Below are 23129 nucleotides of genomic sequence, written 5' to 3' on the forward strand. Positions count from 1 at the left end.
CTGTAGGGCTTATGCTAATGATGGGGAGTGTCATAATTATCAAATGTGAGGGGGAAAAAAAATCCTCACATTTGGTGTCAGAATATGGAGAGTTGAGTCACACACACCACAGCTATAAATCAGCGAAGACAGTGTACAGAACTGAAATTCAGCACCTGATCCAAACCCAGGATCAATGCTTTTGGATCAACTGTAGCATCCACTGGATGCGGAGCTTAGATCAACCAAGCTGAGAGCCAAGAAGGGCCAGAAATTCTCTGGAGTTGCAGGTACTCAATTCTTATTTAGGCAAGCAGTGAAACACGCTGAAGCTCTTCATGACGAGTTGGATTATTAATACAACCCCAAAGGCAAAGCCTATGGAGTTAATGGAAGAAACCATAAACGAAGCACGTTTGAAAGGATACCACAGAACTTTGTGCAAAGATTTGCCAAGTGGTCTGATCACCCCACAAATGCCAACTGTGACATAATCTTGACTTTTTAGAAGAGAGGTAAAATAGTATGTTTCCATTTTGCATCTCCATACTTGCATTTTGGCATTTTTGCTTCCCACATCCTCCAACTGGCTGCACCACGCTCAAAGACACATACCTTCATATCTCTTTTAATTTCCCCCTCTCCTCATACTCCAGCTAACCACAGCGCCTTGACCTACTGGAAACATTAATGCGAGGAAACCCAAAACAATGCTTATAAAAACCCAAATGCAATTAAATTGATCAGTGGGTGAACATCATGTGCGTGCATGTTTCTAAGGGGAAGACCCGGGCTACTATCTGCCCCCACAGGGTAGACGTCTGTGAGGCCAGAAAGGTAAGTAACCCCTACGTCGTTAAATAATGCGCTATTATGCATTTGTCTGAAAAACATTTACGTTTTCGTGATGGGTTTTGATTTTCAAGGATGAAATGAAAACAGATATCATCATTTAAATGTGTACATGCAACCTATCCCGGAAAGAAACAGGACATCCCAGTGCTGTAGGGTTTGACAGTATCCGATGAAGAGCCCTTCCGACTTTGAAGGCAGTCCCGAAGCAGGGCTCCGCGGTGGAGGGAATCCGGGTGATGAATGTGGATTCAGGGGCACAGGACAGCTTTCAAGCTAACGCCTTTACTACATATTTCGTAATTTTCTGTTTAACTTAATTCAATTAAAAACAGAAAGCACTAGCGTCTCTGGTTCCATATCACCTGCTGGTCTTTAGATCCGTCTATCAAGATTGGTACAGATTCAAAGCAAGGTAAGGCGGTCATATTAAGAGGTTTTACGGAAATAGTGTGCAAATCAGTCAGCAGAGTCTGTAGGATTTTGTCCAATGAATGCTAATTCTCCTGTTTTCCTTTCCATCTGTTTGTTACTGGGTCTGTCCTTAAAAGCTCTTAAGTTAGGGGCGCCTGGATGGCTCAGTCGGTTAAGCATCTGACTCTTGGTTTCGACTCAGGACATGATCTCATGCTTTCGTGAGTCTGAGCCCCACCTCGGGCTCTGTGCTGACAGTGTGGAGCCTGCTTGGGATTCTCTCTCTCTCCCTCTCTCTCTGCCCCTCCTCCACTTTTACTATCTCTGTCTCTCTCAGGATAAATAAATAAAATTAAAAAAAAATTTTTTTAAAAAAGCTCTCAAGTTAATGAGTCTCCTTGTGCCCACCAATGTTACAAATTGCAACTAAAACTAAATGAATGATGAATGGATGAATAGTAAATATGTAAGGTTTAAGATAATTACTTATATATCTCAAAGGTGATTTTCAACCTAGCAGTCTTTTAACTTTTAAGTACATTCATATCAGCTTTACAAAGTCTGTATTATACTGAAAGCTTGAGGATAGAATGCCTCAAACATCTTGGGACTCTTCTGTCTCAGGTCCTTCACATATGAAGAACGAGGCAAATGGTTTTTAACTTATTTCCTGTCCCTTATATTGAGGTGCAGATGTACCAGATTTACCCTGGCATGTGGACGCATGCTGTCTGCATATATTCTATAAATGCTCATATCTCTTTTTGGACCCGAAGCGATTAGCAGAACATGAAGAGTTGTAGGGAGAAGGGCAGTTTGCAAGGTTACAGGAAAACTTTTTAAAACGGCCAAGTTAAACGCCTCTGTTTCGCACTCATGAATTTCTGTCCTTGATTTTCTCCAATGATTTTGCTGCTTCTTATTGGATATTTATTTCCCTGCTGTTAGAATTCACTAAACAGCACTGAGCAAAATCTCCACCTAGGGACAAAACCATGTTCCTTGATGATAAATCTCACAAGTCGTTACATTAATGCCCTACCAAGGAATTCTATGAGGCAGTTTTCCGGAATCTCAGGAAATTTAACATTTGGCTGAACTAATCAGAAATGAGAAAGGAAAGAGTGTTGGTGCTAAAGGAACTTCTTACCCCTCAGCTGAATGTTGGAAGTCTGAATGTGAATGTGAGGCATCCGATATAAGCATGAAATTAATTTTGGCGCTCAGAAGATGACTGCAATTGTGAGACACTGGAAAACACCACCACCACCACCACAAACACACAACACCAGGGGCACACAGACAAGACAGATCTACACGAAAACATTTCCTCATTCTCACTTCCATGTAGAAAATGCTTCAAAGTCCTCTGCGGTCAAGATGATAATTAGAACGCTGTCTAATGGAAGATCTGGAATATGTATCTGTAAAGACACTGAGAATCTCTGAATTATAAAGAAAGCTTTTGTCATTTGGCTCCCATGTTTAACACATTTCAATTCTTACTAATTAGGAACTCCTAAGTTTTTTCAGACCTCAGCCCACCATGTTTATTTTAAACAGAAATTCTGATCTAGCCTTTAGTTTAACTGTACGGGAGCCTGCTAAAGGCTAACTGGTCTGCATATTGAAGAGAATGATGGACAGTAAGGCAACAGCTTCGTCTTCTCTCCGTCTGTGAAGTGGAATCCTGACAGTTACAAAAAGAAGGCTCAGATCACATTCAGCTCATCATTCATGAGGCCGTAAGGTGACTGAATATGAGCTCTGATAAAGTAAGAAGTGAGAAGCATAGGTAGAGAGATCTGGTGGTCAAATGATAATTTAGTTTTAAGTTGTACTTAAGTTTGGTAGTGATCGAAGAGTGGTGGAAGTCTGACCATGTGTGATGCAACTCTGCAGAGGAATTTAACAATTCTAGGGGAAAGAGAAAGGGTGCAACTCCTTGATTTTCCAAGGAAACTTTAAGAAAAGAGTTAAAATGAAAGGGGCTGGTCCTTAGAAGAGTCACTCGCCCTCTACAGATTAAGAGTTTATCCTGAGTGCAAAGACCAAACTATTCCTGAGGAAATACAACTGTTTTATCTCCTATGATGTTGGAAGTATTTGGACATGGCAAAATTCTAAGTATAATTCCAATGCACTTTTAGATTAGCCATTTATGGTATTGGCCAGCAGGCACATAATTAATTAAAAAGGAATTTTTAGAACATAAAGCACACACAGCCATGGGGACTCACAAATGAAATTCATAGTACGGCAAGGAATTCTAGCTGCATGAAAACATCATCAAAACATCATCACATAACACTTCCAAGCTTGGGTTCAAAATTATAGATAAAAATACAGATTAAATATGAGCCTCAAAGATGAAAACAATCCATGTTGTTTCAGATTCCCACGTGCCAAGGCCGGGACGGGCACAGTATGGTCAGGGTTAAGGGGATAATTATTTTGAAGGTGCTATCAACTATAGAATCCACAGAAAAAACACTGACTAATTCATTTCCTATATTCAACTAACATTTACTGAATACTTCATCTTTTCCAGGCACTGTGTTAAGCATGAGGGAGATCTCAGAAAAATGTATTTATGGCTCCAATATAAGATGCCACCTTCCTTGGACAGTAACCGGCATGCTCCTGATTTGTCTTTTAATAGGAATACAGAAAAGTCCTTAAAAGGGGACTTAGAATTTTCTGGCATTTTTTCCAAAGTGCAGAGCCAGGTCCAGCTATATGTTAAAATAAACACGTGAAATAAAATTTAAATAAGATGCTCATTAACTTAAACATGGCAGGTGATGGGGGTGCCTGGGTGGCTCAGTCTGTTCAGGGTCTGACTTTGGCTCAGGTCATGATCTCACAGTTAGTAGGTTTGAGCCCTGCATTGGGATCTGTGCTGACAGCTCAGTGCCCGGTGCTTGCTTTGTATTATGTGTCTCCCTCTCTCTCTGCCCCTCCCCGACTCATGCTGTCTCTCAAAAATAAATAAATGTTAAAAAATTGTTTATTTTTATTTTTAATTTAAAATTTAATTTTTAATTTAAATTTAACTTTTCATTAAAATTTTTTTTAGTGTTTATTTATTACTGATAGAGAAGACAGAGAAAGAGAGAGAGAGAGAGAGAGAGAGAGAGAGAGAGAGAGAAGGTGGGAGGGACAGAGAGAGAGAGGGAGACACAGAATCCGAAGCAGGCTCCAGGCTCTGAGCTGTCAGCACAGAGCCTGATGTGGGGCTCAAACTCACGAGCCATGAGATCATGACCTGAGTTGAAGTTAGACACCAACCAACTGAGCCACCCAGGCGCCCCTAAAAAAGAATTTTGTTTTTTAAATGGCAGGTGATAGCAAGATTGCAGCCCCATGATTATCCAGCCCCAGTTTTTATTCCATGGGAGAGTTTTATGCATTTCTAGGGAAGAATTCAATAGACTTCTTGGATCAATCAACAACCATCTGATTTTTTTTGACAGTAAAATAGCCCCTAATCCAGTCTTTAATTTTTATTTCAAATTAACACGATGTTTAATTCTGCGTGAAGAGATCAACAGGCCCAGAATGAATACGATTGTGACCAGTCTGAAAGTATACCTACCCTTTGGTAATACAGGAAGCTTTGGCAAATACCCTTCTCATCGCCATCTTTCCTGTGATGGCAGATGGGACAGAACTGAAAATTCTGAAATGTGCTTTGGTTCAGGACTCCATTCAGTCCCCATCTTATTTTTAGCTCCATCAATGACCACACTGCAAAGACCCTACTTCAGAGACCGGACTTTCAGCTGGAACATTCCAGTAAACTGTCGGTGATTGAGATTCTGGTCTCAACACCCACACCCAGCCCTGCTCTGGCGAACGATCCTAACGGCCCTGACTCCAAAATCGAGTACTCTAGAAAAAGAGAGTAACCAAGGAACTTCTTCTCCAAACGCATGTAAACAGGACTTTACCGAACAGTGCTAGGACAGAGACTGTTTTTCTGAATAGAACGTGCAAATGCTAATGTGATATTCTTTTTCAAAAGCCTTTTGTTCAGAGAGGAAGTGTGGTCTAGTAAGAAGGCACTCCAGTGGTCGGCTGTGACAGCTCCACCCTGTCCATGAACCAGTGTGGTGGTGTCACCCCGGACCAGACACTCGATCTCAGTGATGTCACTGGTAGAACAAGGTCAATTCAATCTCACATCTATACAAGAGTACCGGAAGCTCTTCTATGGTTCCTCAGAGCTTTCTGGGCTGTAACTTTAGCATCAAAGGAAAAATCAAAATGAGGAGAATCACTGTAAGTGGGAGACTTTTTGGTTTAGTCACATCATACATGCCAACTGCTGCTTTCAGCCAAGATGGAGTAATGAGAACCAGATTTACCCGACCGCCTGTAACAACCAAAATATGGACAAAATATACAGAACTATGCTTCTAAAAGACATCTGACATCAGGTGAAGGACGGTGAACACTGAGAAAGGGGACATGAAGGAGGTGAGCTCTGGAGCTGCAGGAGTGCTGGGGAGGACTGAGTTGCTCAGAGAACCCAGATTTGCATATAATGTCCCTATGCAAAAAGTAGCTGACTCATGATCAAAGCATGCAAGTGAAAGAATCCAGCTGAGACCATGGGGGAAAAAAACGCCCAAAAAGATTAGCGGCAACAGCGCCTGGTGTTCACACAGGGTCAGGGATAGCACCTGTTCCCACCATCCAGATGGGAAAACTCAGTGTTCACAGTAGATTACTCAGAAGAATCCTACCTCTGTATTGCTGAATGAGCCATAAGCTGATAACTTGCTCTGAACCCACCTAACAAGTCTTAAAAGCAAAACCCAAAAGGATCAAACGGTTTCTGAGTACTTTAACATTACAGGACAAAGCTCAAGAACAGAGGTATATAGGGGCACCTGGGTGGCTTAGTCGGTTAAGTGTCTGACTTCAGCTCAGGTCACGATCTCGTGGTTTGTGAGTTTGAGCACCATGTCGGGCTCTGTGCTTGACAGCTCAGAGCCCGGGGCCTGCTTCAGATCCTGTGTCTCCCCCTCTCTCTACCACTCCCCGGCTTGCACTCTGTCTCTGTCTCTTTCTCCAAAAATGAATAAACATTAAAAAATATATATAAAAAAATAGAGGTGTACAAAAGTACCCAGCACTCAACAAAGTCAAGTTCACGATGTCTGACAGCCAATAAAAAACTACTACGTATGAAACGATGAAGGAAAATACTACATATAATGAAAACAATCAACAAAATCAATCAAAATTGACCCAAAGCTGATATTAGAGGTAGCAACCAAAGATATTAAAAGTAACTATAAATGCATTCCAAAAGTTTAAAAACTTAGGTGAAGAAATGAGAGATATGAAAATAACAAACAAAAGCCACACTAAACTTCTAGATGTGAAAGCTACAATGTAGGAGACAAAAAACAGCCATATGGGATAAATAGCTGACTGAAATACACATGGCACATCATAATCAAATTGCTCAAAACTGGTGATAAAGAGAAAATCCTCAGAGTGGCCAGATTAAAAAAAAAAGATATATTATTTACAGAGATAAAGAAAAGGGTATTAGCATTCTTGTTGGAAACCATGCAAATAAGACAATGGAACATCATCATTAAAGTCGCTGCAGAAAACTTCTACCTATAATTCTATACCCAGCAAAAATGTCTTTCAAAAACAAAAGTGAAATAGAGATCTTTCCAGATATACCCAAGCAAAAGAATTCTTCACCAATCTACATGCATTCAAAGAAACTTTCAAGGAAGTCCTCTGAGTAGAACGAAGATAATTCCAGATGGATCTATGCAAGGATTAAGGAGCACCAGAAATGGTAACTATCTAGATAACTATTTTTCTTATTATGTAACTCTTTAAAAGATAATTCATTGTTTAAAAGAAAACTAACAATAATGTAGTATGGAAAAAGTATGGCAACAACAGACCAAAGATTGGGAAAGGGGAAATGGAAGAATCTGATGAGGTTCCTGTAATGTACATGAAGTGGCATAGTATCACTTGTGCTGGTATAATATTGGGAAGTGTTAGAAACATTTTCTAAAACTCTGAGGCAAACGCTAAAATAACGAAAGAAAGAGTTACAGTTCTAAAAACCCTACAACGGGCATATAAGAAAACCATAAAAAAATATCTTATTAGTCCAAAAGTTGGCAGAAAAAAGAAGAGAAAGGGAGCAAAGAATAGATGAAACAAATAGGAGATGCAGCAAGAGGACAGATTTAGGCATAACTGTATCAATAACTTCATTACATGGTGTTCGCAATTTTAAAAGGCAAGATTCAACTGTATGCTGCCTATAAGAAATGCACTTCAACTGTAAAGACAGGTTCCACGAGGATGGAAAAATGATATGCTATGATAACACTGATCAGAAGAAAGCTGAAATACCTTTAATATGAGACACAGTAACTTCACAGCAAAACATAGTACCAGGGATAAAGAGGTCATGTCATAATGATAATGGGGGGCGGGGGCGCGGAGGACATAAGAGCTCTGGATGTTTCTGCGCCTAAAAACAAAGCCTCAAAAATACAAAAAGCAGAGGCTGATAGCATCACATGAGAAAATAGCAGAGATTTTAATGTCGCTCACTCAGTAACGGATAAACTAACGGACATAGTACACACACACTCCCGCTCAGAACGTTCCTTATGTCCAAAGTAAACTCTCCCATGAAGCCTCACTGAGGAGATCTGCTTGCATTGCTCAGGAAGCCTTTCTGGGCATTTATTGCTGAAAACCTCAAACAAGGCCTCTTCTCTGTGGACACCATGACTGATGAGGGTTTCCCACCAGAGAATATGACTGCTTCCCTCAGCAGGAAACTTGAGTTCTAGTTCCTCAAAATCCTGACAGAAATCCTAACAGCCCAACCACGCCCCAACTCTTCTTAACCCTCAGTTATTTGTCATTAGATGGTTACATAGAAAGTCCTGTCAACTTTTGCGGTTTCCTGACTTCAGCTGTCACTGACACGTTTCCTGACGTGTCACTGTCCCAGGCACATTAACTGGGGTCAGGTCTTGCGCGTCGAGTCCCCAGGAAGCCTGCCTGACGACTCTGTGGAAAGGCATGAGTGTCTATTGCGCTGAGATGACCCTGTGCAGGTGGCTCCCCTGTGACCCCATAACCTTCAAGACAAGGGAACCGAGGCCAAACCTGTACATAATGGTGCTCGTAACAGTTCCCAGATTTCCTTCCGGTGGCCTTCAGCACCCCCCGTGCCCCCACGCCTCCTGTTTGTGTTGGGCCCCGAAGCGAGTTGTGAAAGGAGGCCTCGCCAGACCTACCCGAGGGGGCACAGCCTGCAGGGCAGTGATGTAATTCTCCAGAGCCAGGCGACGGCGGTCATTGAGCATGGCTTCTACTCGGGCCATGTGCGTCTCCACCAGCTGCTGCCTCTCGTTGGCTGCTTCCTGCTCCAGGGACTCCACTTTCTCCTGGAAATGCTGCCGTTGCAAACACGCGCACACATCAACACGGGACCGGACGTGCAGCATGGGGCTTCCCAAGGGGGTATCCTACTCCATTTGACTCCAAGATTTACAGTCCTTCCAACATTTTGACTAATTCGGCATGCTCTATGGGTTGCCTCCCTTTCCTGCACCCCATCCTCAATCCTGATTTCTCACTGTAAATCATTCTTCTCTATGGCCCCCGAAGACTGACTGGACGAGCCGTAGGACAGGCTAAATTTCTGTTACTTTTAAAACTCGAAATTACATTGCAAACAAAGAAAAACCAACCAAAACAACTCCGCTCTTCCTCAACGTATTTTAATAGGAAAGTGACCACGAGGATCTTACAATTTGCTTAAGGCAGCTGTGAGAGGAGTTCCTGTCGCAAAAGTCTAATCATGGTGTGTGATTTGTGCCAGGGGAAGAGGTAAAGGAAGAATTTGGCAACCAAAAGCAGAATGCAAGGAACAATAGGGGTTTTATGGCAACGAATTAAAACTTGAGCTAATTAAGAGCAAATGCAAGGAAGAGCTGAAGAAACTGAATTCCTGGACAATGATGAACAATAGTCCAAATTAGTGGGAATGTGAACAATCCCCCTGGGGGTTCTAGAGGTGCTAGCCCATGCTGCCCGGTGGAGAACCCGCCTGGGTTTTACCTGGATGACTGCCTTCTTGTCCGCTTTAGGCAAGTTCTTTGCTTGCCTTTCTGCCTCTTCCCATTCTCGCATGACCTACAAGATGAGAAAACATTTCAATTTAAAACCATCAGTTCTTTTCTCAAAGATCTATTCTTTCTGTATTTGACACTGTATACATTAAGAAAATTATCGCATTCCAGTCCTATCTCCAAACTGTTTGACCCCACACTAAGAAGTGTATCATCTCTCATAGCAGTATATTACACAGCAATGTTCATGTTCTTCGAAGGAATATGGCCCTTTGAAACAAAGGTAGTCTTTTTTTCTTTTCCTGAGAAGTGGCTGCAAGTCATTTTGTTTGATGTGCACAAATGTCAACGATCCATAAAGGGCATATAGATATGTATTTTTTTTTTCTTGTAGGCTCTGCACTGTTAGCACAGAGCCTGACGTGGGACTCTATCTCTTGAACTGTGAAATCATGACCTGAGCCAAGATTAAGAGTTAAGATGCTTAAACGACTGAGCCACCCAGACGCCTCTATATATATTTCTTGAACAAGGATTTCCAACATTAAATTGAATACTTTAGTTTTAGTTTTTTGTGAAAGTGAGTTACAAAATTTCCAACTGTGTATTTTTGAACAGTAAATGGGGTGGGGGGTGGGGGAGTGGGGAAGGCATGAATATTTATTTTATTTTTTTTAATTTTTTTTAAAGTTTATTTATTTTTGAGACAGAGAGAGACAGAGCATGAATGGGGGAGGGTCAGAGAGAGGGAGACACAGAATCTGAAACAGGCTCTAGGCTCTGAGCTGTCAGCACAGAGCCCGACGCGGGGCTCGAACTCACGGACCGCGAGATCATGACCTGAGCCGAAGTCGGCCGCTTAACCGACTGAGCCACCCAGGCGCCCCAAGGCATGAATATTTAACAGATGTGTATACATGCCATGAACACACTCCCCAAAAGAAGTACATAATGGAGGAAGAAAAAGAAGACTTCTATTGTCAGAAATCGTCAGGTCCGCCCCACTGATGGTAGGTAAGGGGGGCCTTTGCTCACCAAACCCCATCATGAACAGCAAAGAGGACCCTATATACCCCCAGAAATTCCAAGAGAGTACACATTATAATGTTCCGAATGTAGCAAAACGTATTCTTAGCAAGTACTGCTAATTTAGTAACCAGGCTAATCTGCTCTGTAGGAAAAGAACACTTGTTCTTCTCATCCTCGAAGTCCACCCAGGGTTACGCTGAGAGAGGTTCATTCATTGGCCTGAATGCCAAGAAGCCTGCAGCTGCGTGCATGTTGTTGAAATGGAATGAAACTAGATTCTTACCACCTATGGCTGCCTTTCCTTTCCCAGTGTACTATACTCTGTCAGGCAGAGCTTTTTTAAGTGCAACTCATACCGGAACTAGGTAGAATAAAGAATAGAAAGATCAAGTAAGCAAAATAATGGTCTGTTGACAGATATGTACTTACATACTTTGTAGATATACAAAGCACAAAAGAACCTAATATCTGTACTATCAAAGCCTGTTATTTATAGGTATTTGTCCCTAAAGAACTGATTTTTTTTTCTGACATCCTTCAAGATCAGAAAAAGAGAGAGAGAGAGAGAGACTTAGAATAAAAACTATTGACAGAGAACTTCTATGCGATAATACCATATCAAATCACCATGTAGGTTTTTATTTAGATATTTTATTAGCTACTAGCATTAATTTGTTATATAGGATACAAGACTAGCTTCCTTGTGTTGTTTTTATGAAATTATGGAGAAAACAGAACGGAGTGAATTTTCTATTATACTTGAAGAACATGTAAAAAATAACCTAAACAGGTCACAACAAAATTGGAACCAATGTCCTACTGTTATGAATATGAACAGACCACAAAAGAACACGTGGTCCCAGATGCTTTGATGTCTCTAAGAGTTAATAAAGGGCACCTGTAGGGAGGGGGCTACGAAGACCACCTCTGCTTTATGGATGAGATATGGCTTGCAGTAAAAAATATTTCAATTTCCTGGTTTGAGAATGTTCACGGTGGCGGTGCTCTACCATGAACTCTTACGGCAAGGAATCTCAAAATTCGTCTGAGAGAGAAACCAAGTGGCTTATTGGAACGCGAAGACTGATTTCCTGTATTACCTTTACATTTCTGCCATCTCACCTAGTACATTCCGAACCTGGTCTGTAAACTTTAAGCTTGGGAAATACATGGAATAATTAAAGAGACTGATTTGGCTGATGCATTGAAAATAAACACTACTACAAAATGAAATTGAATTTTGACTTTCAGAGCAATTTAACCATATCCTGTACCCTCCCAAAGAAAACAGTTCACTCAAACCATCACCCTAGGCCTATTTAATGCAAGATAAACACACACCACAGGCTCAATCTCTCTCCTGGAACAGCGGCTTCCACTGCAGTGCTCCAATGACAAACATTACTGTACATTTGCTACATGGCAGATCTTGTATTAAGAGCTTCATAAAGTCTATCTTGCTTAACTGATGACTTAAGCAGTCCATGAGATGAGTCATGGCGATCTCCATTTTATGGATCAGGTTAAGCTACCTGCTCGAGGTCACGGAGGAAAAAAAAATGGAGAAGGAAGGATATACACCAAGATCATTGTAGCTCTAAAGACCATGCTTTTATCTTCCACGGCCCAATGTGCCATTAAAAAATACAAAAATTACATATACATTTTATATATATGTATATATATATAACTTATATAAATTATGTGTTTATATATCCACATAAATAATATATGTTATACATGTATATTTATAAATATACATAAATATATATAAAATATATAATATTTATATAATAACATAAAACAAAGGCAAATTCAATAGGTGATCTAAGTTTCTTTTTATTTGGTGACAGGAAAAGGATTGTTCCTAAGATGTTGATGCTTATCTTAAAAATAATAAATTTAGAGAAATGTCAACTTTCATTTTGAAAAATTTCATTTTAATGACATAGTAAAACTACTAAATAAGTAACATATATAATTATTACATGATATATATATAGAATAAAAAGCATTTATAGACTATTCAGAATCTTAGATTTGCTAGACCCTATTCAACAGCAATCTATAAGTTTAGTTATCATGAGCCCCAGCAACCAAATACCAAAAAAAAAAAAAAACCCTCCAAAATGTCTGTTTTCATAAGAAAACAAATAGTAACAAAAATTACAAAAAATTCAATTAGAGGGGCGCCTGGGTGGCGCAGTCGGTTGAGCGTCCGACTTCAGCCAGGTCACGATCTCGCGGTCCGTGAGTTCGAGCCCCGCGTCGGGCTCTGGGCTGATGGCTCGGAGCCTGGAGCCTGTTTCCGATTCTGTGTCTCCCTCTCTCTCTGCCCCTCCCCCGTTCATGCTCTGTCTCTCTCTGTCCCAAAAATAAATAAAAAACGTTGGAAAAAAAAATTAAAAAAAAAAATTCAATTAGAAGTCTCAGGTTCCTCCATATATAGTCTTATGAAGCAATTTTCCACTGCATGAACAAAAGTTATCAGTTATCATTGGATTTATGGATCTTCAAAGACTTAGTTATTTTATGTAGAAAAAATGACAACTAGTACATAGATAGAGATTTAAGAGGCAGGCAAGTTCAAAGTCAAACAGTCCCCAGAATTCAGGACCACAGATTATGAAGATATATGTTAATCTCAGGCATCTCGCTTTCCTACGACCACTGGAATTAGCAGACCAATGCACTCTCTGCTCTAGCATAACATCTCTTATATCTTATATAATATCTTACATATATATATATATATATATATATCTATCTTATATCTTATATAACATCTCATATCTCAGATATAACTAATAACTAAGAGATGAGGAAACTCTGTAAAGATTTATATGGACTAAGTCATGGGTTAAATAGATTTGCTAAAATAAAATTAAGTTGCTATTCTAGGAGAGATCTGGAGTATCTGAAACTGACATATGTATCAAAAAAATCACTAATAAATCACTCAGTACTGGAAAAGCCAAGCCAAGCCAAGCTTTCAGTGTTTATTTCTGTTATTATTCTTTTTTGGACTTCATTGTGCCTGAAGTGATTTTGAGACCAGCGAGAAGGCTCTGAAAGCTTCAGAAGCAAAAAGTGAGACAGGATTTAAGCTTAAAAGGTGTTATTTCAGAGGTAATAAATACAACTCCAAGTCATCCTATGCTTGCTTAACAGTGATTATATACCTGCCTGCGTTTTTTCCTAATGAAAAGTCCTGTTTTTCAGAGGGACTGCCTTCGGGTGAAACCTCAGTATTCCATTCTACCTAGCTTTCTAGTTCAACTTGCTTTTATGTTTTCATCATGGCCAACAACTACAATTGCACGTCACATTCCAGATTCAAAGAATTTTAACTCTCCCCCCACTTGTTATTATTCCAAAATGGATCCAAGTGTTATGGTCATTCCTCTTAAAAACAAAACAAAACAAAACAAACAAAAAACCCCAACTAATTGTGTTGTGTCTTCTAGATCCATTAGCAGTTCTGTTTTAAAATGTAGGGTTTTTTTTTTTGGTTGGGATGAGCACTGGGTATTGTATGGAAACCAATTTGACAATAAATTTCATAAAAAATAAAATAAAATAAAAAATATAGGTTTTTTTTTTTTTTTTTTAAATATTCAAGTATGGTGAGGTCAACAGATCAGGAGAAAAATGCCATTGAAAAAAGACTTACTCACACACACTTCCCAAGAGGAGGCAACATGCCATGTCATTGAGGGGAGGAGGACGGGGAAGCACCAGGGTGGGTCAGGAGGTAGAGGGCATGAGGGAAAATGTAGCCGGGAGTCTGGGTTCCTTGAGAAGGAATGGGTGAGTCAGGGTAAGCAGGCTTAGATTCGGCTAGTTTGAACAGTTTTGGTAGGTTCTGAGGTACAGGGGCTCTCCCTAGATGTCTGGTACCTAGACTTGGGGTGAGGAGGTAAATAGTGGGTCAGAGTGTAAGAGCCTGAAGAAGGTAGTTGGGGGATATGGGCTTTGAAGTGGTTGGTTTGACAATGGAAGGTGTGCCCAAAGGCTAGTCATTTGCTACCTCTAGAACTGGCTAACTCTTGGAGGGGGAGGTCTCCCTACAGTTAGTAAGGCCCCACATGTCAAAACAGCATGATTAATGCTGTTACTAAAGACTTACTGTGGTCTTAGAAAACATACAGCAGACTAATTCATGAATCCTATTTAATGTCTATTAAGAAAACTTACAAGTATTTCTGCTAAACAGTACAAGAATTAGTAATACCTTCCTATATTTACCACAGAATATTAACACCAAATAAGGGAATGGTTGTCTTTAACCTGAGAGCTTTCCTCATTTACTCACTTATGGTTCCTTAAATCTGACTCTTCGTATGTTTTTTTCACACTCTAAATTGTGGACGCAAGTTGGCCAGTGATTGGCAAGTAAGTGCTGATACATATTTGTTGAATAAATGAATGAATGAATGAACGAACAATCTGAGAAAGGGCTAAAATTAATATTATCTATCTCTAATATATACAACATCTAGCACCTGGTATAGGCATCATAAATTGATATTATTATATGTAAATCAGTTTTGAACAAATTATTTTTTAATTTGTTTCATAAAGAATCTGCCAAAAAAAAAAAAAACCTGAACAAACAAACAAAACCAGTGTTTGCCGCACAGTGTACCGAAAAGAGCACTGTATCAGCAGCAAGAAAGGCTCCAGTTACAAATGCCTGTCTCTCGCGTTACTTACATTGCGTTCTTCTAGAGTGCGAAGTCACACTCTTGAACCACACTGCATTATCTATCATTGATGAAACAAGATGGTATGATCGTTATGGTTCACTTTGCTTTTACGTTCCTGTGGTTCTATGAATTCGCTTTGTAAGACATGTTAGATTCAAAGTTATAATAATTTGGCAACTAATAAAAAAATACTCATCTTTACTACAGATCATTCTAAGGGAGTTTAATGGACAACACCATAGTTATGGGTCCGCATACACCCAGGTAATAAAACCAGAGGGAATGTTGTAGACGTAACCGAATTTGTGCTTACAAAATCCTGCTATCCTTAGTGTCAATGGATCTCTCCTAGGTGGCATGCTCAAAGAAGATTCTAAAAACCCCAAACGGGTACCCTCAGAGCAAACATTTAAAACTAAGACTTTACGCCTTTAAAGAGCTGGATAAAATTAAAGACCCCTCCCATTCCTAGGCATTCATCAGCCATAGGGTCCCTGGGGAGACTCTGAGGCAGGGGCAAGTCCAGACTTCCCCTTTATTGTAGACTCCAGGACGGAAAAGTCACATTACCTGGGACATTCTCTCGCGGTGCTTGGCCTCCAGCCTCTCTTTGGCTTTCTGGAAATGGGCATGTTCATTCTCATCTCCGGGTGTCTCAAGATATTTGTCGACGGCATCAGGTGTGCTGGCTGCTGTTGTAGGAACTAGAAGGCAGAAAGAAGGAGGTTTGAGAAGGGAAACGGTATCCAGTCATTTCAAAGAAAGCCATTTTTTTTTCCGTTTACTCCAAAACAAAGACTTTAGTAGAGAAGCACAGACAAGAAGTTAATGCTGTTTAAGAGAACACCATGAGACACTTCCCAGCACAGGACACCTTTCAAGGACAGGGTGAAGGAAAATCTATAAAACAGTCCATTTTGCAAGTGTAGCGTTATATTTACATTTCTTTGCAAAACAAGCGTGCGTAGAGTGAAACCAGTTGGTGTTTAACGCATTTTGTCCCAAATCCCGATGCCTTGCAAAATTAACTTTTGTAGTCTGACAGTAAGATATGTTATCAATATCACAGCTTAGGATTCCTACAGAAACTGAACGAATCTCCAAGTCTATTGCAGAATAATGGCACCATAGAGTAAAAACGTAAATTCTACGGCATCTTCAGATAGCTTGATTTCAAAGCCATCTTTTGGTGAGAGTGTTTGAAACACTACCCCAAACCCCGTAAACGTCAATAAATGCATTTTCAAAATCACAAAGGGACCTTTCTGCCTTCGCAAAATTTGACAAGAGCCGACCAATTCATTAGAGTTGTCACAAAGAAAGTGATTTCTACTTTGAATTCAACTAAAACTGCTAAGCAGTATTACTGAGTTGCAACATATACTGCTAAATTATGTGGAAACATAAATACCCATAAAATTGAAGAGTATGATAAAACAAAACTATTTTAACTCATGAGCCGAGTGAATTGTAATGCCTAAACAAGCAATTTTCCAAAAGATTAGCAATGATTAGTGGGAATTCAGAGCATTTATGAGCATAAAATGCTTTTTTTTTAAAAAAAAAAAAAAAAGAGGGGAGCCTGGGTGGCTCAGTCGGTTGGGTGTCCGACTTGGCTCAGGTCATGATCTCGCGGTCCGTGGGTTCGAGCCCTGCGTCGAGCTCTGTGCTGACAGCTCAGAGCCTAGAACCTACTTCGGATTCTGTCTCCCTCTCTCTCTGCCCCTGCCCTGCTTGTGCTCCGTCTCCCTCAAAAATAAACATTAAAAAATAATTTAAAAAAGAAACAAAGGAAAAAAAAAAGACTTTGATTTAAAGAATAGAGTATGTTCAACCACAACAGTGAAATTAGGTGTTTTCACTATGTTTTTGGGTCAAATCAACTCAAGTGTTTTATTCAAAAGATTATTAAAATATCACCCATGTTCTAGGTACTACTCTTCACTGATTTTATCTAGTTGTTGACTTCTACATTTGAGATATAATATCCCAAAGAGTTAAATGAGAAGTATTTATGGCTAAATCATTTGGAAACTAAATTGTGAGATAAATGTCTTTTATACATGCTTTGAGAAAAAAACGCCTGGAATCTCCACAACCCAAAGGCTTCAAGATTTGAACCCAAACCAGAAGGCTTTTTTCATTACATTAATCAAACAATATCTTTAATTTTAAAGAGAAAATATCTGTTCAGATTGCTTCCCCTTTTTCTTTAATCAAGGTTTAAGAATTATTATTAACAACAACAACAAAAAAGAGCAGTTTAGGTGTCTATATAGATGGCTGCTTTCAAGTGGAAGGAAGGAAGTGGGGCATATTCCTGGAATTATTTTTCAAAACACTTTGTGTTCCCTCTTCGGCTGCCACCAGGGGATTCTGAGTCAATAGGTCTGGGACTGGCACAGGACGTACATATTAAAAAGCATCTGGTCCCCTCTTCTGTGTGGGAGATGAGTGAGAACGTGTTTCAGCAGCGAACGGGGAAAGCGTTGGAATTAGGCACACCTTGATGCTCGTGTTTCTTAGACTGGCTGTGACCCAGGGCAGGTAACGTGAGTCATCTGGGTACCCGTTTCTTTATCTGTCAGCCAGCATGCTAGGTGCACTGGGAAAATGAGATGCCACCCCATGTGTGCTACACAGCCTGCACCCAGGGTGGCACCCAGGGTCCTTCACGTCAGTGCCCTCGGTCTCTTCCCTGGCATCACATGTAATCCAAATCTTGGAGCGTAAACAAACCATAGAAAGAAATGAGCTTTTATTTCACACACAGGACCACCACCCACGGGAAAAGCAGTAGGTATTTTTCTAAAAGATCTTCGGGGGGGGGCGCCTGGGTGGTTCAGTCGGTTAAGTGTCTGACTTTGACTCAGGTCACGATCTCGCGGTCCGTGAGTTCGAGCCCCGCGTCCGGCTCTGGGCTGATGGCTCAGGGCCTGGAGCCTGCTTCGGATTCTGTGTCTCCCTCTCTCTCTGACCCTCCCCCGTTCATGTTCTGTCTCTCTCTGTCTCAAAAATAAATAAACGTTAAAAAAAAATAAAAAAAATAAAAAAGATCTTCGGTATAACCCACATAAAAGGCCCACAGATTATTGAAAATGAGTCCTTAATTTTTACCACTGAAAATCATTTTCAATTTAAAATCTTTTTTTTAAAAGGAAATCAAAGGCAAGTATTTTTCTGCATAAATTCAAGCAAATCAATATGCAAGTATATTTTACTTCATCATTTTCCCCACTTGAAATGGAAGTGATGTTTAGCATGTTAAATTTGCTTCCCATGGTGTTAATCATTTTTTCATCTTTAAACTGGTATGGCTCAAGCGAGAACGAGTTAAAGTTCTTTTCAGCACAGTGCAATCTGGCAGAATGACAAAATTAGGCAAACAGTACTTTTCATTTTGAACACATGAAAATGTATAAATGTTTGAGGCTATTTTCACTGATCGAGATAGCCATCCGTTAAGTGTCAGAACCATAACTGGGGCGCCAGGGTGGCTCAGTCGGTTGAAAGTCCGACTCCGGCTCAGCTCACCATCTTACGGTTTGTGGGTTTGAGCCCCGCGTCGGGCTCTGTGCTGACAGCTCAGAGCCCGGAGCAGGTTTCGGATTCTATGTCTCCCTCTCTCTGTGACCCTCCCCCACTCATGCTCTGTCTCTCTCTCTCTCTCTCTCTGTCAAAAATAAATAAACATTAAAAAAAAAAAAAAGAACCATAACAGCATCCTCTTCGAAAACAGGAATTATAAAAGTTACTACATAAGTAGGGGAAGTTCTCCATCCAATTTTTATGGTTGGCAAATTTTATGGTTTTCTCCAAGTCTTATGATTTGCAAATATTGTCTACTGTTTTATGGAAAAGGAGATCAACACGAAAATCCGAGTCAGTATAATCGCATTATAGCCTATGTTAAAATGTAGCTTTGCGATATTAAGAATAAAAGAATCATAAAGAAATGAGCATGCAAGGTATATTTAATAGGATTAAGAATATTTCAAGTGTTAAACCTTCTTTTCAGGCACATGGAAATAAATACAAATACTGTATTACTGATTTATTCCATTGAACCCAGTATTTCCCTTCGAGTAAATCCTTGTAAGCGGCTCTTGTTATTTCCTTTAGTTAAGGACTTTAAAGGAAGCAGTCTCTCTTTTAATCTTTAAATCAAACATTGTAGCCATTCACACTAACCTTCCATTTCAATTAGTGTGAGTGAAACATTCCTGTATTCATACCAATGAGCAAACCAGATCACTGTACAGGCAAGGACAGAAGAATGATGGTACATCTTGATATGTGAAAATGAATTTACTATTTCATTATCACTACCCTGCAGCTGGTAGGGAGGAAGGGAAGAATGTTTTTAAGCAGGGGTTTGTACAGAGAGCTCGGCTTCTATTTCTCTAATATTCCCATGTCCTAAAGACATGGTCACACGAGGAACAGCTGATGGTTTGTGATAAAGTCCACGGGAGGCCAGACACGGGATAACAAGGACAGTGGGCAGGGGCAGGAACCCTGTGCCCTTTCAAAAACGTGCTTCCTTTGGGAAAAGAGTGGTTCGAGGAACGACAGGGTATGTTACAGGCCACAGAGGAACGGGAAGCTGTATATCACGGGTCACTTAAAACATAGGTCATTAAAAAATACTTTTTAAGTTTATGTATTGTTAAAACTTTTTTTAATGTTTATTCTTGAGAGAGAGAGAGAGAGAGAGAGAGAGAGAGAGAGAGGGAAAGAGAGAGAGACGCAGAGTGTGAGCAGGGGAGGGGCAGAGAGGGAGGGAGACACAGGAATTGGAAGCAGGCTCCAGGCTCTGAACTGTCAGCACAGAGCCAGACGCGGGGCTTGAACTCACAAACTGTGAGATGATGACCTGTGCCGAAGTTGGACGTTCAACCGACTGAGCCACCCAGGCGCATCTATTTATTTATTTTTTGAGAGAGAGACAGAAATAGCATGAGAAGGGGCAGAGAGAGACAGGGAGAGAGAGAATCCCAAGCAGGTTCCATGCTGTCAGCACAGAGCCCGATGTGGGGCTTGATTTCATGAAACTGCAAAATCACGACCTGAGATGAAACCAAGAGTTGGATGCTTAACCGACTGAGCCACCCAGGCACGCCAAAACATAGGTCATTTCAACAACGAAGAAAGTGGAAGCAAATTGGACTTAGGACATTTACTTTTGTTGTGGTTTTATAAGCTAACATACAGCAGTCTGTCCTGTCCAGAGACCTCTGAGGCTCCTTAAAAATTGAGACACAGGCTCAGATTTCCAAGTTGGCCAAATAATAATAGCCCAGGTTCATTTGCTTCTACTGTGCTAGGTGCTTTCCAGGTGTCCCCATTTAACACGTGGGGAGAATCAAAAATTACCCCATTGCATTTATTGTGCGTTTAACACAGCTCCTCATATCCCCGACCCACAAACAGGTCTGAATTTAAGATTAGGTAAACCATGAAAAGGCTTATAAAGTGAACCGTTAGAGCAGAAGAGGGTTAATCCCATTGATACGTCCAGGGCACTGGAAAGTATTTGCTTTTGTTATTGAACGACAATTGGCGAAAAATATGCTTTGCTAAGTTATCTGCAGACCCGTTTTCTAGCAAACAGCCGTTCCTGCCCTGAATGTTATCTGGCAAATGACCTCCAACCAACGTTCAGCAGAAGTAGGGTTATGAGACTGGGGCCAGGCGTGTGAAGCTGGATGATCTTTTAGCCTTCGGCCCCTGCTCTGTCGTGCTCATTCATGCCTTCTGCAAGCAAGCTCGCTGGGTATATTCCCCTTTCGCGGAAAACTGGACTTAAAATTCAGGGTTAAACGCCTTTAGCTCTGGGTTTTGACCTCTAGCCGCCGAATCATTAGCAGCACATGGCACGGTCCTATGCGTGGGCTTCTAAACTGTCAAATGACCTTCATCTTGATTTTCTTCGTGTCTCAAAACAGCCTTATAAACCATGGTAGGACATACACCTTTTCATACTAAGACTGGGTGTCTGAATGGAATACCAAATTAAAAAAAAAACAACGCTACAGGAAAGCAGTTCTACTTCACAGCACTTTACCGCCTCAAGGTGAACATTCTGCTTCCCCAAATCCAGCGCATTCTGGATGACTGATGCTTTCAATATGAACCTCATCCTGGCTTGTTTGCTACTCTGGGAGGTCCGAGGTATCTGAAAAGCCAAGACAGCGGCTCGGATGTAGACTGTGCCGCCTCGTGTGTGCCTGTTCATTCCTTTATCCCTCTGTTTCACAAAAACTACACCCCACACTAATGTGAGACGCACGGGACAAACCAATGAAGACAACAGAGACCGCTGTTCTTGGGGAATCATATTCTAGAGAGAGAAACCACCGCTTCAGGAGAAAAAAAAAAAAAGACAAAATTAAGACACGTTGTTAGAATGCGATTTCTATCATGGAGAAAAAAGAAAACTATAGCAGGGCTGGCAAGAATAAGGGGGTGCAGGGGAAGGGAGCTGGGGGTGGGTGAGAGACCACAGCAGGAAGGAGGTGGCCAGGCCGGGTCTAACTGAGGTGATGTTTAGACAAAGAATTGAAGCCCCACCTCCCTGTTAGCAGCTGCAAGAACGTAGCAGGCAGATGCAGAAACGAGCACAAAGGCCCTAAGAGGTGAGAGTGCCTGGAAAATTCCTGGACAAGCTAGGTCAGTGTGGCCAGAGCTGAAGAAGCAAGGGAGACAGTAAGTAGCGAAGAGGCAGAGAGGAAACGCTGGTCACATCAGGCGAGGCCTGCTACCCTCCGTAAGGATGGCGAGGAGCCAATGGGAGTTGTTTTGAGAAAGGGAAATATGTGATACGATGCTTTAAAAGGGCCACTCTAAGGGTGCCCGGGTGGCTCAGTCGGTTAAGCGGCTGACTTCAGTCAGGTCATGATCTCGCGGTTTGTGGGTTCGAGCCCTGCGTCGGGTTCTGTGCTGACAGCTCAGAGCCCGGAGCCTGCTATGGATTCTATGTCTCCCTCTCTCTCAAAAATAAATAAACATTAAAAAAGAGAAAAAAAAAAAAGGTCACTCTGTCTCTGCCAAGGGGCAAAGCAGAGGAAGGAGGTCTCTCAAGGGTAAAAGATAAAAATGAGGGTGGGTTGGAAAAGCAGCAGGAGACAGTGAGGCGTTCTCTTGGAAGGCTCTCCACCCCTCCTCCCAGACAGAAGACGAATCACAGATTTGCTTCTTTCTCATCACCTAAACCACAGGTAACCAGATACTAAGGGAGAAATTCTTTTCATATGTGTGTGTGTGTGTGTGTGTGTATGTGTGTGTGTGAGGGTTCATTTCAGTTTTAATAATTTTATACCAATGGGTGTCACAATATTCTCACTTCACGTTGATTGTAAACTCTCTTGGCACCTGTCGGAGCCTTTTTTTTTTTTTTTTTTGGTGGATGGAGTTTGGCACACATCTGCTTTCAGTTTATTAATGACGCCTGGTGCTGCACCCTACGTTCCTGTAACAAAATCCATCACCATCACTGGGGACACGATGCCAATGAAACGTTTCCATTGCAGCATTTCCCCTGAGAAAATGTTACAATTTTTAGGAAACTCACTTCCAAACGAGGGGAAAACTGGTATTATTTTTAGGATGTGGTAAAAGTCCCTCCCCTTGCCCATTAGGAAGAAGCTCTGTATCAGGGACATGATCAAATTCAGCTAACCAATCCAAGTTGATGCTAAATTTTTAGTTCATTTTCGTTCTGACTATATAATCACTACGATGTACTCCATTTCATACCCAAGACGGCAAGAATGTAGAGTCAAAACACTGCAGACATCATGAAAAACTGCCTCCATCATTTTGACATTCACTTGTTTCCTCAATCTCTAGGAGACACATAATATAAAAAAAATTTTTTTTAATGTTTATTTATTTTTGGGAGAGAGATTGAGTGCGAGCAGGAGGGGGCAGAGAGAGAGGGAGACACAGAATCTGAAGTAGGCTCCAGGCTCTGAGCTGTCAGCACAGAGCCCAACGCGGG

At 40.9% G+C, this 23129-nt stretch overlaps 1 protein-coding gene across 6 annotated transcripts in view; it reads right to left on the reverse strand.

Annotated features, from left to right (window-relative positions):
- APP (amyloid beta precursor protein) overlaps window positions 1–23129 on the reverse strand; it is a 276131-nt gene that overhangs the window by 72330 nt on the left and 180672 nt on the right. For all 6 annotated transcript variants that reach the window (XM_047876433.1, XM_047876432.1, XM_047876431.1 and 3 more), the window contains 3 exons: window positions 15698–15831; window positions 9379–9453; window positions 8553–8711 (listed from right to left, as the gene is read on the reverse strand). In XM_047876433.1, the coding sequence (XP_047732389.1) occupies window positions 8553–8711; window positions 9379–9453; window positions 15698–15831 (368 nt within the window). The remainder of the gene's footprint in view (window positions 1–8552; window positions 8712–9378; window positions 9454–15697; window positions 15832–23129) is intronic.

Source organism: Prionailurus viverrinus, chromosome C2 (genome assembly GCF_022837055.1).
Source record: "Prionailurus viverrinus isolate Anna chromosome C2, UM_Priviv_1.0, whole genome shotgun sequence".
Classification (NCBI taxonomy): Eukaryota; Metazoa; Chordata; class Mammalia; order Carnivora; family Felidae; genus Prionailurus; species Prionailurus viverrinus.